Source organism: Dreissena polymorpha, chromosome 6 (assembly GCF_020536995.1).
Source record: "Dreissena polymorpha isolate Duluth1 chromosome 6, UMN_Dpol_1.0, whole genome shotgun sequence".
NCBI classification, from domain to species: Eukaryota; Metazoa; Mollusca; class Bivalvia; order Myida; family Dreissenidae; genus Dreissena; species Dreissena polymorpha.
The window spans coordinates 2,995,292-3,013,494 of record NC_068360.1 but is presented as its reverse complement, the minus strand read 5'-3'; the positions used below and the strand labels follow the sequence as shown (position 1 = coordinate 3,013,494).

Sequence of the window (18,203 nt, the reverse complement as noted above, 5' to 3'; positions counted from 1 at the left end):
CCCAAACAATACCCCACGCCCCTACCCAGAATCCCTTCCTCCCCCCCAACCTCCCCCCCCCCCAATTTTTTTTTAAACATTTAATAAATTACCCCACCCACATTATACCCCCCTCTCACCCCCACCCCCCCTACCCCCCCAAAAAAAAATAATTATTTTTTTTATTTAAAGATCATCTTATAAATTACCACACCCCACATTATACCCCCCTCTCACCCCCCTACCTCCCCCCCCCATTTTTTTTCCTTTTCATATTTTTGAAAGATCATCTAATAAATGACCACACCCACATTATACCCCCTCTCAACCCCCTCTCCCAAAAATAATAATAATTTGTTTTCCTTTTTTTTATTTTTGAAAGATTGTCTAATAAATTATTGAATATGAAAAATTTCCCCATGATGGCTTACGTTATAATATCAAGCACTCGAATAGTTGAGCGCGCTGTCCTCTGACAGCTCTTGATAAAACAACTACTTGTCTCTAATTCAAATGATAAATGTTATAATTGTCCAAATAAAACATAGTAGAACACAATTTAATTAAATAAAGGAACTCCTTTTTACTTGACTGTAGCTCTTTCTCTCATGAAAGGAATGTGACAATTTAGGTTTTAATGATTATACATGTAACTCTGTTAGCATTAATATCAACCTTTCAAAATTCCATTCAATTTTTGATTTTTCCAATTCCATTCTATCCTTTTCATGTTCCTTACCATAAATTCCTTCTCCAATTCTATTCCATTCTTTCCTTTTCCAATGCAGAAAAGATGAAAACTGTCATTGTATGCCTGGACACCCTTAACAACTCAATATCTGCTTTAATGGCATCAGTGCTAATAACAGAAATTTATGTATATTTCACAGTTAATAATGATAATGTTTCAATGCCATTGGAAACAAATGGAATAGATACTTTGATCTTTTGGGATAGCCTTCTTTTTTCTGCCATGCCTCATAAGCATTAACATTGTTAATACTCTAGAGACCATATTTATTTCCAATCTTGATGAAACTTGGTCATAACATTTGTCGCAATGATGTCGTGGACTAGTTTGAAACTGGGTCATGTGAGATCAAAAATATGGGTCACTAGGTAAAATTATAACAAAGTCTTGTTAACACTCTAGATGTAACATTTATAGTCAAATCTTCATTAAACTTTGTCTGACTATTAGTTCTAATTATATCTAAGTTTTTAATGGTCCCGGTTTGTTGAAAAATGGTCCTCAAGGGCTGGTTAGTTTTCATGATATGTCACATTTATAGTTCAATCTTCATGAATCTTGGTCAGAACATTTATTGTAATGATATCTTGAATGAGTTGGAAAATGGTGCCGGTCTTTTGAAAAACATGGCGGCCTGGGAGTGGGTCATTTTTCCTAATATGGCTATAGTACTACCTTTTGAACTCTATAGAAATCACATTCATTGCCCATTCTTCATGAAACTTGATCAAAAGATTACCGGTATTTCTAATCATAGCTTTGTCAATTTTATTTTTGGTTATTGTTCGTCCACAAACATGGCCCCCAGGGGTCTGGGCAGTTTTCCTTATATGGCTATCGTAAAATCTTCTTAACACTCTTCAATTCACATTTTTAGTCCAATCTTCATAAATCTTTAAGAAACTTGGTTGGGACAGTTTTTAAATCTTGGAAGAATTTAAAAATTGGTCTGCTCTTTTGAAAAACATGGCCACCAGGGGGCGTGGCAGTTTTCCTTGTATTGCTGTAGTGAAATTTAGTTGACACTATATTAGCCACATGTTGTGGCATATCTTCATGAAAGTTGTTCAGAACATTTGTCGTAATAAAATCTCGGCTGAGTTTAAAATTGTGACATGTATGCTAAAAAAAAATAGGTCACTAGGTCAAATGTAAAAACATAACTCGAATACTCTAGAAGTCCTTATTTTGTCCAATCTTCATGAACCTCGGTTATAACATGAATATTTGTTTGAAAAATATCTCAGCCAAGATCAAAAATAAAAATGTGCCTAGAAATTAGATATCTATTTTTCATAAAGTACTTATATTACTTTGAACTCCACCTTCTCATTATATGTAGTTTAGTTTCTTTGGGTCTCAGGTGAGGGCCGTATGGCCCATGGCTCTCTTGTTGTATATTTGTGCACTGGAACTTGGAATATGATTTTTGCCAATAAGATGTTTCTTAATTGATGTCCTGCAGGGGGCTGAGGGAGGAAAGCAGGAATCCAAAAAGCCTGACAAGTCCCAGCAGCTGACCCCCAGCGGTGACCCCAAGGTCGCTCAGTTGGCCCCTGCCAAGAAGGTGGAGAGGAAGCTGGCGGGGGCTGTTGTCAAGGGAGAAAAGCCACAGCCTGGGTCAGCCACCAAGGGAGATAAGTCTCAGAAACCTGCAGCATGGAAATAAGAGGGTCATCATACTGAGCCTCTAACCAAGGCCCATAAATTTAACCTATAATTGAGTGGAATTATTCCAATAAATGTACCTTGTAAATGCAGGTTTGCAAGCGCCAACTCCTATCTCTTGACGGATTTGCAGACCTAACATGGGGTTGCATTTTGGGCCAGGTTGAGTGAAGGTCAAGGGCACTGATGCTAAATTTATATACAAAGTTTTCATTGAATAACTTCAGTTAGGATGGAGATAATGTGAGGAATTGTGCAGGTAGTTTACTGAGGATATAGCAAGGGATTGTAATTAATGGGCCAGTGATGGCAAGGTCACAATTGCTAAAAATGGAAAAGATTCCACTCAAAAATTAAAATCGGATTAAGGTTAATTAAGTTGGGTTGTAAGTTTTTTTCTGAAATTGTGCATGTAGGTTGTTTACGTGCATACATATGTTGGCATGGCATGTGAGGTTTGTCAGATGTTTGTCTCAGTAATTATAAAATAGGAAAATGAATTTGGCTCAATAACAAGATGGATTGGAGGTAGTGTGCTGTAATTTTATTTGCAAGTAGCTTTCATGCAGACCTATGGTGGGACTGCTTTTGTGCCAAGTTGGTCAAAGTAACTGATGCTAAAAATAGAAAAACTGTTTCAGCTCGATAACTTAAGACGTTTTGATGAAGGTATTGTGCTGTAATTTTATGAAGACCTTGCTCGCTCAGTTAAGTAAAATAAACTTTATTTATTGGAAAAATGTTAAAGATGTGACTTCTTTGCATGGTCACTTCTTGTAAGGGAAGTGATTATGAGGTGGGTTGTGGTATTAAATCGGTTGTGAAAGGGAGACATATTGAAAATTATTATATAAATGTCTTTGAAAGACATTGTCTTTAAAAGAAAATTTTGTAAAATTTGTTTAACATAAGAGTATTTGTGTTGTAATATATTTTGTGTTCGGTATTTGTGTTGTAATATATTTTGTGTTCGGTATTTGTGTAAAGAAATACTATGTACACTATTAACATTGCATATTCATGTATTGGACACTTTAATGGTGTCTTTAAATAAACAAATGCATTAAGATGTGGATAATGTCTTACTATGTTTATGTAAATTATCTTCTTGCCATAATATTGTAGTGCATTCAATTAACAAATTTAACAAATTGTATACACATGAAGATATGTTTTATTCTTGTGATTTTTATGCCCCCGGATCGAAAGATCGGGGGTATATTGTTTTTGGCCTGTCTGTCTGTCATTGTGTCAGTCATTGTGTCATTGTATGTGTGTGTCCCAAAACTTTAACCAAAACTTTAACCTTCGTTAAAGTTTGGTCATAACATTTTGAATATTAAAGATAGCAACTTCATATTTGGCATGCATGTGTATCTCATAGAGCTGCACATTTTAAGTGGTGAAAGGTCAAGGTCATCGTTCAAGGTCAAATGTCAAATTTATGGCTTCAAAGCGGCGCAATAGGGGGCATTGTGTTTCTGACAAACACATCTCTTGTTTGTGCTAGATCTGAAGTGAGTAAGAAATCTTAAATAAGAGTTTTATGTCAATTACTTCCCCTGAATAGTAAGTTGAAACAGATTGTGCACATTTACCGGTATCTCTAATTTCTTTGCAATTTATAAAGTTATTGGATTGAGTTTTATGATAATGCTTTTCAAAACTTATCTTTATTTAAGGATATAATTGCTATTTGCTAAAACGAACAGTAATATGAGAAAGTAAACGAGTAATCTCTATACACACTGAAAATCAACAAGAAAAACTAAGGATTCCAAGGGCATCCATGAGAAAGTGTTAATTTGGGAATGTCCTATGCTGTGACTCCTATGTTTTTTGAGTCTGGATTTTTAAGCGAGACTATACGATTTTGTAAAATGTTTATCAATTTATATAAAATGTGTAAAACACTTATTATAGATATATTTCAATATAAATTAAAATAAAAGTTAAGAAGAACATGTGTCGAAAAATGCGAAATAAGCAAGATATTTAATTCTGAAATCAAAAATGTTTGTACAGTCAAATCCCAGCATGTATATCATGCATGTAAGATGTGAACCTAAAATAGTTTAACGGTTCATTTTACATTCCTGCAAGGATATCTATTCATACGACACACGAATACTAACTCAAAAGACAAATGCTTCGGTTATGGTAGGAAAATATATACGAAATATCTTCGTCACAATCGGCTTGGGCGCTAATTTGTATTTGCTGCATTTTATGAAATTCGTCTTAAATGTATAATTTTTTCTTGCCTATTTTGTGTTATTGTAACATATTTTTATCAATATATTACAATTTAACACATATAAAAATCGTATAGTCTTGCTTTTAAAAAATTGCCAAGTTAACAAAAAAGACATCGATTCTACTGGTGTGTGTGTCAACTTGCTTGATTTGTCTTTTCAGCAACACACTATTTTACCCAGCTGTTAAAGAGAAGTTTATTCTCCTCTCTTTGTACTATATAAGGGTATGTGTTATTTTAGGGAAGTCAGGTTATACTTAGTCTTGAACTGTAATAATCAATCAAAAGAAATACTTGTAAATTATTTTATTATTAATTTAATTGACCCATCGTACCTATCGAGTGTTTATTTAATACTTGCCTGTGGTTTGTAGAGAATGTCTGTGATTTAAAAATAATCAATCACTTTTCCAAACAGTAAAAAGTAACTGTGAAAGCTGTCTAAACAATTTACTATGTGACTGTGAAATTACATCGTTTTTAACGTCATGATGTTATTATTCCGGTGAAAATCTAAAGTAAATTCCCTTTAAAATGATGGAAAATCATTTTTTCACAATAACATTCGTTTGTTTTTCTTTATTATCGATTTCTACCCATTCATGATCATAGAAAAAAAATCGGTTGATAAATGACCAAAAAAATCACACTTATGAAAAGTATAAAAAATTTGCCTGAAATGTTTGTAAATCCCCTACTGGTGAAACCGGAGGGGACTTGTGGTTTGCGCTTTGTGTGTATGTCAGTCTGTAGGTCAGACACACTTGTCTGGATTCTGCGATAATTTTAAAAGTTCTTCAAATTTTTATATGAAACTATAAATATGGACAGATGGCAATATGGAGATTATGCACGTCATTTCATTTTGTTCCTACGTCAAGCATTCTGGTTGCTATGGCAACAAATAGACTAGAAATATTGCTGAAATTGGTGGATCCTGCGATATCTTTAAAAGTTCTTCATTTTTTTTTCAAGATGGCAATATGGAGATTATGCACGTCATTGCATTTTTATCCTACGTCAAGAATTCTTGTTGCTATGGCAACAAATAGACTAGAAATATCGCTGAAAATGGTGGATCCTGCGATAACTTTAAAAGTTCTTCATATTTTTTCATGAAACTTGAAACATTGACAGATGACAATATGGAGAGGTAGGGGACTTTTATTGCTTGGCAATAGTCTTGTTAACAATTAAAAACTGAATGAAAGACAGGTATATTTTTTTTGTTATATATAAATAGTTTAGCAATCATTGTTTATATTGTGTGTGCACTTTTCCTGTGATAGTATTGATTTAATTATATGCATATATGATATTTATTGAGATTTTTAAATTAGTTTTCATTCTGTTTTATACTTACTTTTTTATTTCCTTATGTGCATAATAACAATTTGATTTATTAAATTCCGGAAAATAATGCAAATTATTGTTTGTTTATGTGTCAGTCACAATTTCTCAACTTTTTCCCCACCCCCCTACAGCTGTTAATCTCACTTGAGCACATAGCGAATGATAACCAGTTGGACCCAAAAGACAAAAAACGTAATTCTGTCCAAATACAGAATATAGAATGTATTTTATAAGTTTTTGTTCTGTCGCACCTAGTTATTTTATTCCTATGGAACTTTACATGACAAACACACAATCCGAAATACGTTTTGGATTCGTTCGGTGCTTTGAACAAATAATTTACTGTCAAATAAAATACCCTGTCCGACTTGTCATTTAAATTTAAGTATTGATCACTTGCCTTAAATGAAGAACCAGCTGAATTTTCCTCGTTCCAAAGTTTTTTCATTTCATTATTTTGATGTTTAAATCTCCTAAGGACGAGGCACGACATTTAACGCAATACACGGCATGACTGTTGATAGTTGGTATGCGTTGGTATGGTAACTGTGTTGTGGGGCGAAGCGGAAGTACCCGAAGGAAACCCCACCTGACTGCTGTAGTGACCAACTAAACGCAGATGATGTTTGGATGAGAAGGAAATGGCGATAGTGGAAATTTCCCGGTGGTCAAGAGTAGGTTTGCTACCATAACAATCATTTTATAAAAAAGTAGAGTCATTCTGGTTTCAACTATTCAATGCTGCCATCATTCTTCTGCTTGTGCAATTTATATACATGTATTCGAGCCTGCTTATACTCCTTTGTTTATGTCAAAATCGATGGTAAATGTAAAAGTGTGTGTTCTTTTTTAATAGCTATTGTGTGACAGAAACAAGATCATGCGCTGTTGTTGCAGCTTTTTACCGACCAGTCGCTGATTAGTCGCTGACAATTCGTCCAATTAAATATGTCAATGCCAGGCCATAGTCTGATTGATTGAGGATCGACGGCATAACAACCAAAGAAAACTTCCTCAATACCCTAATAGGTTGGATAAATTTCTTTAATGCAACATAATATTATATGACGATCTTCAACCAAACTGAAAACCAGTAACTGACCTTCAATAACTTGTTAAAAATCGCTGATTACCACCATTTGTCGAGGGAAGTGAAGCAATCGCAGAATATGTGTGTCCAGAATGTATGTAGTGAAAACTTTGCTTTGGTCTGTATTTTTAAGGACAGAATAAGAGCATCTATTTAATTTGTACTCCATGTAACGTTCCATGACGGACGGATAGCACGTATTTATTGTTTACTTTAGCATGCGGTTTCGATGCAGGTATTGTTTTATTAAAAATTATGAAGATGAATCTTTAAAATTGTATTTTGGAATAATGTTACTTAATGTCACTTTTTGATAGCAATTTTGCGTGTTAATAAAGGCTTGAAATCAAAGAGAAAAAACATAGACGAGATAAAAGTTGTAGTTAATGGATCGAGGTCATGGGTGTTCTTATATTGAAGTTGGTAAGGGACCGCCTGTGGTGCAGGTGTAATTGGAAATAATTTATGCATAAACACTTCAGTGCGCTGTTTGGCATGCCATGTAGCAATTATTGTATTATCTAAAAAGCTTTTTAGGAAAATACTTTATAATAAACATGACTTAACAGGGGTTTCACTGGATATACTACTGGCCCCAAAAAAGTTGTTGCCACTTTATTGCGGTGTGAAAACCGCCAGTAATTCCGACGTAATTAATAAGGACAATCATTTAAGGAACCTTGCTACATTAATGAATAATGGCATTGACTATATTTTTATTATTTTTAGAAGTATGTTAATACACATGATAAATACTTTATAAGCTTTATTTTATATATTACATTTTTTCCACTCGATAAACCAGATAACCAACATAAAATAATAATGTTAACAATAATTTAGCAGTATGCTGCATTAATGTTTTAAAATTATTTATTAAAACCTAGAATCACACAAATGTACATCATCTGAAAGGAAAAATAAATCAAACAGAAAATAAAGCAACTCAATTCAAATTGTAAATCAGTTACATTTGGTCATTTGAACATGATATACATGAATGTTTATTATCAAATTTCACAAATTCTAAAATAACACCTATTGTTAAAAGGTTTTCTGTTTAAGCCTTGAACTAAACACCAATTAATGATGCTGTATTGAGATGATCCATTCGATGTCATAATTAACATGTGCGTTCACTTAAAAACAACACAAATGATACTGAAAGCTGAACACTATGATCGATTGAGCTACATTTCAGTCCTTCATATATTACTGTCGCTAGTTAACTTCTACCAGTAAAAAAAGGTTAGTTCTCAGAAACAGTATTTTTCAATACACCATAAGAAATCTTATCGGCACTTCAACTAATATGAGTCAAACATTCTAGTTATTAACGTATTGCAGTGAATAAACTGGTTAAAAAATCTTTGCTCATGTGATATAACAAAAACATGAACTTAAGTTGTTATCATAACGTTTATTCACGAATATGTCCGGAAAAAAATGAACAATGTAACATTTCCAGAATAGACAGGACGAATGACAAAACCATGTAAGTAAAGTGTTTCGTTATGGTTATTAATATATTTACGCATCATTGCAACGGAAATATGATTTTATGCGATACATTGACAAAGTTGTTAAAGGTGAAATCATTAATGTCGTATGAAAACGCAGTAATCAATATCTTAATAGACATACAAGGTAAATGCGTACATGTGATTTTCCCGATTTCATGTATTCGACCTGTAATAAAATCGTTAATGTGCGGGTTATTGCAAAAGTCGTTAACACTCGTATCTTTTCTGTTTGCAATCGGAATACTTTCCTTAATATATACAAGATGAATATGCTTTAGCAGCAACGTAACAAGTAATTTTAAAATTTAAATGAACTACATGCAACTCAAATTGTTGAAAACCTATGAAAAAATCTTACGTATTTGCATATAGCTATCAGAATTCGGCAGAATTAAAACAAGATAGGGGTTCTTAAACACGATATAAAGGGCGGGCCTTTGTGGTAGAGCGTTCGATGTTAACACAAATGGTCCCGGGTCGGAACCCCGCAGCAGTCAAACTTTATTTAAATGTATTATTGATTCAAGAATTCAATTCTATGATTTCTCAACAAATATTCTAAAAATGGAATATGATGGGTTTACTACCTTACACGATTTCTCTGTTTTATAATTCTCTGCACTTTGATATGGGGATGTCTGATCAGAGTGTTATGTATCATAAGGTTTTACATTAAAGCGTGTGTTTTCTCGGCCCCAGCAATTCTGAATACATGAAATCGTTAAAAAGTGCAAGTATTGGTTTATTTAAAAATAGCATTATAACAAATCTAAGACTAAGACACTATGCCAGAATTAATTTGATATTGTTTTGCTTATCTATTTGAAAACAAACAATAACAACTGAAATTAACGGTTTTATATACCATCCCCTTTTAATTAAGATGGGGTAGGACGATACAAGCCTTCTAAAAGGCAGAAGTGAAATGCTGGGAATTATAGTTCTATTCGACTTCTGGTGATGATTATAGAACTTGTGGCTAATTTAACCTGAACAAAAACAAGCATTATTTTAAATGAACGAATAATTTCTTCCATGGCATTAACAAAACATTGTCATCGTTTGTTCATTTAAATAGATGTGTCAAAAATTGACATACATGTATAAATATTTAACGCGCCTAACTACCTTACACAGCGGGCAAGTTGCATGCAATTCAAATTTAAATAGTATACCATACACGAAATATATAAATACATTCAAATATTCAATATAACATTTCTTGAAGTTAAGTATAAACACACATTTTACATTATAACAAATGCAAGATACGTAGGTAGTTCGCAATCTTTTAAAATTATTCAACGATAAAACCTTGTAACAACACTACTCAATTTTAATTAATCGGAATAGTATTCCGAATTGATTTAACAAAACCAATACACGAAAGTCAATATTTAATAATTGTGTAGAAAGCCTGATGACACGGATAACATTTACATCTTACTAGTCAGCTAACTTATTGCCATTGATATCTTATACAAATGAAGTTTCCTGATGCGGCCGACAGGGCAGTTTGACACTGCCAGCCTTGTGCCATCCTTAGACAAACATAGGTTTTTCGGAAACTCCATATCCACTGGGTAGGTACCCAGTATTTTACCGTCAATGGTCAGACGCACGATGGAGTGTTTCCTCATACTGCACACCAGCACCGTGTCACCAGGCCCTACACAGGCACCACGAGGTTCCCGTATGTTCTCATCAGTGACTGCTCTAGACGAACCCTTTACGGTGTCGTTCATGAACAAAGTGTGGGCGTACCTGTCAGTCAGTACTAACGTGTTCTTAGACTGTACAAACGTGCAACTGCTCTCACCTAATTGGTACGTCTTCATAGGAAACGTCAGAGAGTGATGAAAGTCTGACTCTACCCCGTCCACTGATATCATTCTAAGTGGACGAGGATCATCGTACGTACTCACGACCATGTGAGATGGAGACATGCAGCATATAGAGTCGAACATGGATGATGTTGTGATCTCCTTGGTCAGTGTGATGGTATTGTCTGTACTCACGGAGAGGAGATATACTTCTTTATATACACCAGACGTTACACACAGTGTATCATGAGGCACACATACTACGCTACATGGGTAAGTCTTGAACTTGTACGGTGTACCAAGTCTCTGTAGTCGCTCATTCAGTATGATACATTTCTTGTTCCTGTTATCCACGGCTACCAGTCTCCCGTCCGGCAGGAAGTCCAGTCCATTGAGGAGAGGCTTCTCCTTATCATCTCCAGTCTGTGGTAGATCGACGGACACGAGCAGCTCCAGAGTGACTGGCATTGGTTGGGATGATAAGCTCATGGGACTGTTAGACTCTGAAATAATAGTAACAAACAATAAATAAATTAATAAGTAAAACTACTAATATTTTATATAATATTAATATAAATAATTACACAGTATTTTATTAAAATGAGTCCATTTAACGGATCTTGTTCACATATCTTTGTATTTGTAAAGTGTCATTAAGTTACTTTACAAATGAAACTATATCTTAAACTTATTGCGTTTAGGATTCGTTTATTTGCGAATTTGGAGGAATTTCTTACGCGCTGTGCCAAAAAGGTATCAGCATATAAGTGGGTATTTTAAATCATCATCATCATCATCATCATCATCATCATCATCATCATCATCATCATCATCATCATCATCATCATCATCATCATCATCATCATCATCATCATCATCATCATCATCATTATCGTCATCATCATCACCACCAGCCGCATATTCATCATTATCATCCAAATGTTGCAATTCCTCTTCCTACGGAGACCGGATTAATGTATCATGAAATCAACAATGTTTATAACACTGTTTATTTATTTTTAAGAGATCTGATGACATAAATTCCAGTCAAAACACTTACAGAGTAAGACAGACTGTAAGAGAGATCAGAAGTTCATAACCTAACAATAAGTGCCTAAGAATCCTACGCCGCTAACCTGTAATCGTGTTCTAATGGAGTTGCACATGACATTGATGTGGTAGTAAATAATATGTATGCTGTTAAAAAAGGACAACTTCGTAATTGTTATATTTGATAAGGTTAAACAAATATGTTCTTTGTGTTGTCTAAAATTGCCTAAACTATTAACTTTGTTAATACGACACACGTCTTATTTCCGATTTTATGTTGAAAGATCAACAACAGAAATCATCCAAATCTATTTTCATAATTCTTTCTTATATATAAAGTTAATTTAGAGGATATGATCGAATACTTTTATCAAAGCGCTAAAGGCACTAACGTGTTCGCTATTGCATAATCTTAGACGCACTTCAGTTTTCAAAATTATGTTATAGTTTTTTATATCGCAAGTTTGAAATGAACACAACCCATTCAAATTTATAAAGAGTGTGTCATAAAGCACAGGACGAGATGTGTGTGCATGTTATACAGATAACCTAGACAAAATAACAACAATATGTCTCTTTTTTCACAATTGGTTGCTGCACTGGCATACCATCTTTTGAATTTTGTTTCCTTGCTAACAAATGACAAGCCTGTAATCATGCACATGTGTGTATCTAATACTATATCTATTTTCTTTAAATTATTGAGCAACAATTTTGCCAACATGACAGACTTTTAATGCAGCATTAAGCCCCGTTTTCCCTGAAAGCAGCCAATATGTACAGATTTCAATGATAAACTGGCAAATGTCATCGCAAAAGTTGTTTTAAACACTAGACTGGCCTATATCGTTGAACAAGCTCTTAAACCTTATATATGCTCTCTGCTACAGTGTAAACAGGCAGTGGTTATCTTAACTAGCTGCAGTTGTCGTCCCTAGCGTACTTAAAGCATACTGATTTTCAAAACTGCCTCTCTACTTTAGCGTGAGCTAACGCTCACACTAATCAAAGCGCTGAAGGCACTGAATTTGTTCGCTGTTGTATTATCTTAGACGCAACTCAGTTTTCAAAATTATGTTATAGCTTTTTACATCGCAAGTTTGAAATGACCACAACCCATTCACATTTATAAAGAGTGTGTCTTAAAGCACAGATTGAGATGTGTTGTTTTTTTTTCCAAATCCTTGATACAGCTAATCAGTGTGCACAGGCTAATCTTATTTGACATGCATTAAACCCCGTTTTCCCTGAAAGCAGCCAATATGTACAGATTTCAATGATATAGACTGGCCAACGTTGTCTTACAAGCTGTTAAAAACACGCTTTGTAGAGTACCAATAAGAACAGACAGCTGCAGTGGTTAGAGCAGACGAATTTTACAGGAGTAATCCACACAGGCTGTCATGGATTACGGTTCCTGCCGTAGCTAAGCCCACACTGATTTGCAAAATAAAGTGATCACAATCTCAACCCGGAAGTCCACAGACCGTTTATGGTCGACAGTGCACAAATATGTTCGGCCGGAGGAGTGGAACCTAACAAATTTTGTTACGGTAATGAAGAATGTTATTCTTTATATCCTACACATAATGGCATTTTCGTTTTAGAAAAGATATGTTATGTTATTTTACGATTTAGGTCTTTATAAGCGTTGTATATCCGGGGCTCTTATTCGACCTCAGGGAAACATGGGGACACTACTTTTAACAGACCACTATACGGTTGTGCGGCAAACACGAAACCCGTCAGTCTTAATGCTGTTGATAATAGTCTTGATATTTAAGCTTTTATAAATCATGTGATTACAGTGGTCAGTCGAATATAACATCAGAGGCATAATTTTAACAATCTTTTCAGAAGACCGCTATAAGATATTCCGTACCTAATATGAAACGCCTGGTTTTCATTCAAAATCTGTTTTCAGTTCTGGTGACAACATAGACAGCTGACCTTAACGATTGGAGGAACTTTAAACGAGGTTCAATCCGCTTTTTTCGATTTGTGTACACTTATAATCCGTATCAATAGGCAACATGGGCAAGTATAAATGTTACATGTAATGGTTAACACTTGAAACTATTGTGATTCTATTGGCAGCCTCTGAGTAATTTTTATCACTTTTAATGTAAAGAACTATCAAATTACTTTTGACAGAAACAAGATATTTGATATTTGTACAAATGTCTAAAATGTAAACGTAAAAAAGTGTGTATGCCATCGGGCTATTTTTTGCGGAATGATCATTCAAATTGCTGAATGGGTATTGACAATCAAGCTTTTGCTTGGCACCCACTATTAGTTCAACTCATCACAACATTGTTCTCTCGTAGCTAAACGTGATATGTCTCTGACATTCAGACTTGTTTTAGACGAGTTGATTTGTGGTCAATACCTGATGATACGGTGATTTTCGCATTATTGCAATTTGGTATCACTTTGTGATATTGCAGAAACACGACAATGCGTTTATTACTGATCAATTACGAGATAGTAGGAGTAGGTTCGTTTTGCAGTTCGCATATTTAATCGATTGTGACCATATTTAAGCTACACCTAGACCTGAATATAATGCACTCAATCCGACCCTTTGTGACCACAGGTGGAAGTAACGTACCCAGGATAGTATTTTTCATATATATATTTTTAGGAGCCCAATGTATTCAAATAAATATATAAAATCATGTTTAATGAGAAAAAATTGACAAAGAGCCATGAAAAAAAATCCCCACCCTCTGATATTGGAATCATAACAAGGTCATTAACTAGACTTTATTATAGACCTGTCTTCGCGGGCCGCAAAAATGTCAAAAATAGCTTTAATCCAAAGCATCCCTTGATCCTACTATGGGCAATTGGACAACCTTTCAAAAAAAGTTAACTTCAAAAATATCTGTCCAGCCGTTAACTCACAGTCGGTCGAAAACCGAGCAATATTTCGAGTCCGTTTGTCAACACGAATAAATCTTCTACAGACTTTCAAACAATATTTTTTAGTTTTTGTCCCTTAATCGATAGCTCCCGTCCTATTCCTTTGAAACAACGAAGCGTGTCAAATAATGCATGCATATGCAACCACACACCCCTAAAAACTTATTCCAATACAATCAGAATGATTAGTAATTTCCATTTATTCACATTTATTAAAACATCGTTGTTGTTGTTGATTGGATATTTATGTGCCTGGCTCTGTCAGTGTAATTCACTGCTAAGCCGGGTTCAAGAGCGATGGCTTCTTTCGTTTTCAAGTAAATCAAATTTAGAGTTAAAACAGTTGTTGCAAAGAAAATATAACATTTTGGAATTAGTTTTTAGAGGTAAGTGGTTGCATATGCATGCATTATTTGACACGCTTCGTTGTTTCAAATGAATAGGACGCGAGCTATCGATTAAGGGGCAAAAACTCAAAAATATTGTTTGAAAGTCTGTAGAAGATTTATTCGGGTTGACAAACGGACTCGAAATATTGCTCGTTTTTTGACCGACTGTGAGTTAACGGCTGGACAGATATTTTTGAAGTTAACTTTTTTTGAAAGGTTGTCCAATTGCCCATAGGAGGATCAATGGATGCTTTTGATTAAAGCTACTTTTGACATTTTGCGGCCAGCGAAGACAGGTCTATGATAAATTCTAGTTAATGACCTTGTTATGATTCCAATATCAGAGGGTGGGGATTTTTTTTCATGGCTCTTTGTCATTTTTTTTCTCATTAAACATGATTTTATATATTTATTTGAATATATTGGGCTCCAAAAAAAATAAAAAAATAAAAATACTATCCAGGGTACGTTACTTCCACCTGTGTTTGTGACGTAATCTTAAAAACTAAATAAACATACACAAGTCCTTTTCAATGTGCATAAGGATTTATTTCTATTGATTTAATTTCAACACAACGTGTTCCACTATTCGTAAAATATTCTAAAGTATACGTCAAATGTAATGGCCTATTGGCCCCATGACAATAACACATCATGTGACCGTTATGTCCGGCCTTGTACGTGAATCTCCTGAATCTCTACTGCAGAACAGTGTATTAATAATGCTTAATATAGATTGGAACACCCAATGCTGACGTGTACAATGAAAACCACGTGCCCAAAGATAGCGAAGTTTTCCGTAGACAAATAAGGAAGTCCGCTATTTACATAATATCATACAACATTCAATCTGCCGGCTACCTACCAAGACATGTTTAACTAGCGAGATAAGCAATTAGTAATTAACTTGGTGTGTTATTCTGGTCTATTTTGACGTTACATTATGTATTTATAATTACCATCTTTATTGGCCATCTGATTTCGTTCTGAAGGATGTATGCGTTAATTCATTAATAAGCTGGGCTCTTAGTATGTAAGATATTGCTTATAGTAGGAATTTTTGCCAATTGAATTTCTGTTTTTTATAATTTTCCAAGGCGTATAATATTTTGTATACTAATATTTAATATAATATTCAACTTATTACGTTACAAATATATTGAATATTTTAGTTTTTGACATAGCTTGCTCTTAAAGTCGTAAAATATGGTAAGACCGTCTCGATTATCTACTCTTATCTTTTTATTAGGATGTAACAGGTTAACATGTTAACCGATTAATCTACGGTACGTTTTTGTTAACGGGTACATTTTGTATTAGAGATTAACCTGAAACTTTTTTTAAAATAAACTTTAGGCATTTTTCATGGATAAAATCACACAATTTCCATTACTTACGCTGTACATACTGTCAATAAACGCTATGCCTGCTTTGAAAACATACAGCGCAAATGGTGGGAATCAATTACGTGTCCATGGAAAACGTTCAATAGCAATACACCAGTATTATATCATATATATAAGATGGCCCTCATTAATGTTTGCCCATCATTTGACATTGTCATTAAGGAACGAGGACATCAATTAAAACATTTGCTTCCGTCAAGGTATTACATAAAAAGCCGCATAACGTTCACCCCACACTTTGTTGGTGCAGTGAATCAATGTACGGCTCGTTAACATAATGTGACAATTGCGTTGTTTTTTTTCGGCGTAAGCTGTATTAAGCCAGCTTTTCACCTCTCCTGACCTTTGTAAGTGTCCAATAAAATTCAAATAAAATTTCCCGCGGCTAGGTACGAATGAATACACTTCATTTATTCCATTGGCTGATTTGAGTATTCCACCAGAACATTGGAAACATATCCGCGTCTTTGTAACACTGTTTTACTGCATGAAACAATTGTATTTCTAATGAAAAGGCTTAATAGATAGAACAGTTTTACACTCAATTCTCGACATCAATACAGTTTGTGCGTACACCTTTTATTTTCAGAGAATTACCAGCGCAACGCGTTTATATTTAAAGGCTATGTTCTCATATTTAGTACTTACTTCCATATTCTTGTCAACATGTTAACATGTAAAAGTATAAAGAGCAGTGGAAGCGAGGCCTCACTTTAATACATTGCATTTCAACCCGAGTCAATTCGCGGCCAGTGTATGGATGTCAGAGTTTATATACAGGTCATCACCGGAGTTCGCGGCCAGTAAAATAATAGTTATATAATAAATACGCTATCCGTGAACTAGGTGACCTGGAATTTTCTTTAGACCAGAAATATGTAGATTCTTAATGGGTTTTCAACAATACAATGATAAATATTATTTTTGATTAATTTAACAATAATTATTCCACCATATTGACCAATGTATTAAGCATGAGCGCGATGATTATCGATACTGTTAATAATCGAATCAAATAGCAATGCCCGACAAACCACTAAAACAGGTTTGTTCGAAGAACGCGCCTATAAATACGGAAACTTCTCGTGTGGCCGGTTGACTCGTATGTTTTAATTTCACTTCCATTCTTCTTTTGGTTTTCTGTTTTGTATCTATAGGTTTATGACCAGCAATATGTAATAATGTAAAATAAGCCGCGTAAACTCCGCGTAACATCCCGTACTGCGTGTGATGCAGCTAAGAACTGCACAGAAAAAAAGACATTCGCTATCCTTGATCTCATTCATTGAACTATCAACGCCGTATATCTTTTTTAAAGATATTTCTTGTTTATAGTGTCACTCAGTTTGACTGTTTCATTATAAATACTTCATGAATTATTTCAATTTAGTTTCCCTCTTATATACATATGATATAGTTTTATGCTATTTTTCACTGTATTGTTACTATTTGTATACAGAATAACAAAGAAATATTCATGAGTTACATCTATTTTATAATAGCCGTATTGTTACCAATTGAGGTAACGTTTTAATAGTTGGGAGTATCGTTTTGTTTCATTCGCGAACATTTAATATTGGGATCTTTTTTTAGGTCAGGGGGGATTTAAGCAGTAATTGACAAGTCTATTTAAACCGCGATACAAATCAATAGATTGAGGCTTTGGTCTGATTATTTGATGGTATGTTTAATTATTTACAAGACTGATTGCTCGACAAAATATTTTTTTTTAACTTTACATGTTATGCACTTTGTCATTATCTATTGAAATCTGTTCAACCAACGATGCCATCAACACTGTCTAACACGTGTTCATTAATAAAGAAAGCGGATAATTAAAATAGCCAAAGCAAAACAAAAACACACTTGACGTCGACTTGAAATAGAAAACAACAACGACAACAACATTATTCAAGTAAGTAAAAATCGAACATAAGCAAATTTAAACGGAAATATAGCAAGCGGTTCGACGCATAATCCCAAGAA

General features: G+C 34.3%; 3 protein-coding genes across 3 annotated transcripts in view; 2 read left to right on the top strand and 1 right to left on the bottom strand.

Moving 5' to 3' along the window:
- LOC127833221 (CAP-Gly domain-containing linker protein 1-like) overlaps positions 1-18,203 on the top strand; it is a 606,687-nt gene that overhangs the window by 64,741 nt on the left and 523,743 nt on the right. The gene's annotated exons all lie outside the window — the stretch shown is intronic.
- Positions 1-18,203, top strand: part of LOC127833219 (uncharacterized) — a 1,273,891-nt gene that overhangs the window by 927,176 nt on the left and 328,512 nt on the right. The window contains exon 30 of the mRNA XM_052358376.1: positions 2,927-3,998. The gene's annotated coding sequence lies outside the window, so the exon portion shown is untranslated. The remainder of the gene's footprint in view (positions 1-2,926; positions 3,999-18,203) is intronic.
- LOC127833223 (uncharacterized) overlaps positions 7,850-18,203 on the bottom strand; it is a 45,980-nt gene continuing 35,626 nt past the window's right edge. Inside the window, exon 12 of the mRNA XM_052358380.1 lies at positions 7,850-10,947. Within this exon, the coding sequence (XP_052214340.1) occupies positions 10,076-10,947 (872 nt within the window). The 3' untranslated portion in view covers positions 7,850-10,075. The remainder of the gene's footprint in view (positions 10,948-18,203) is intronic.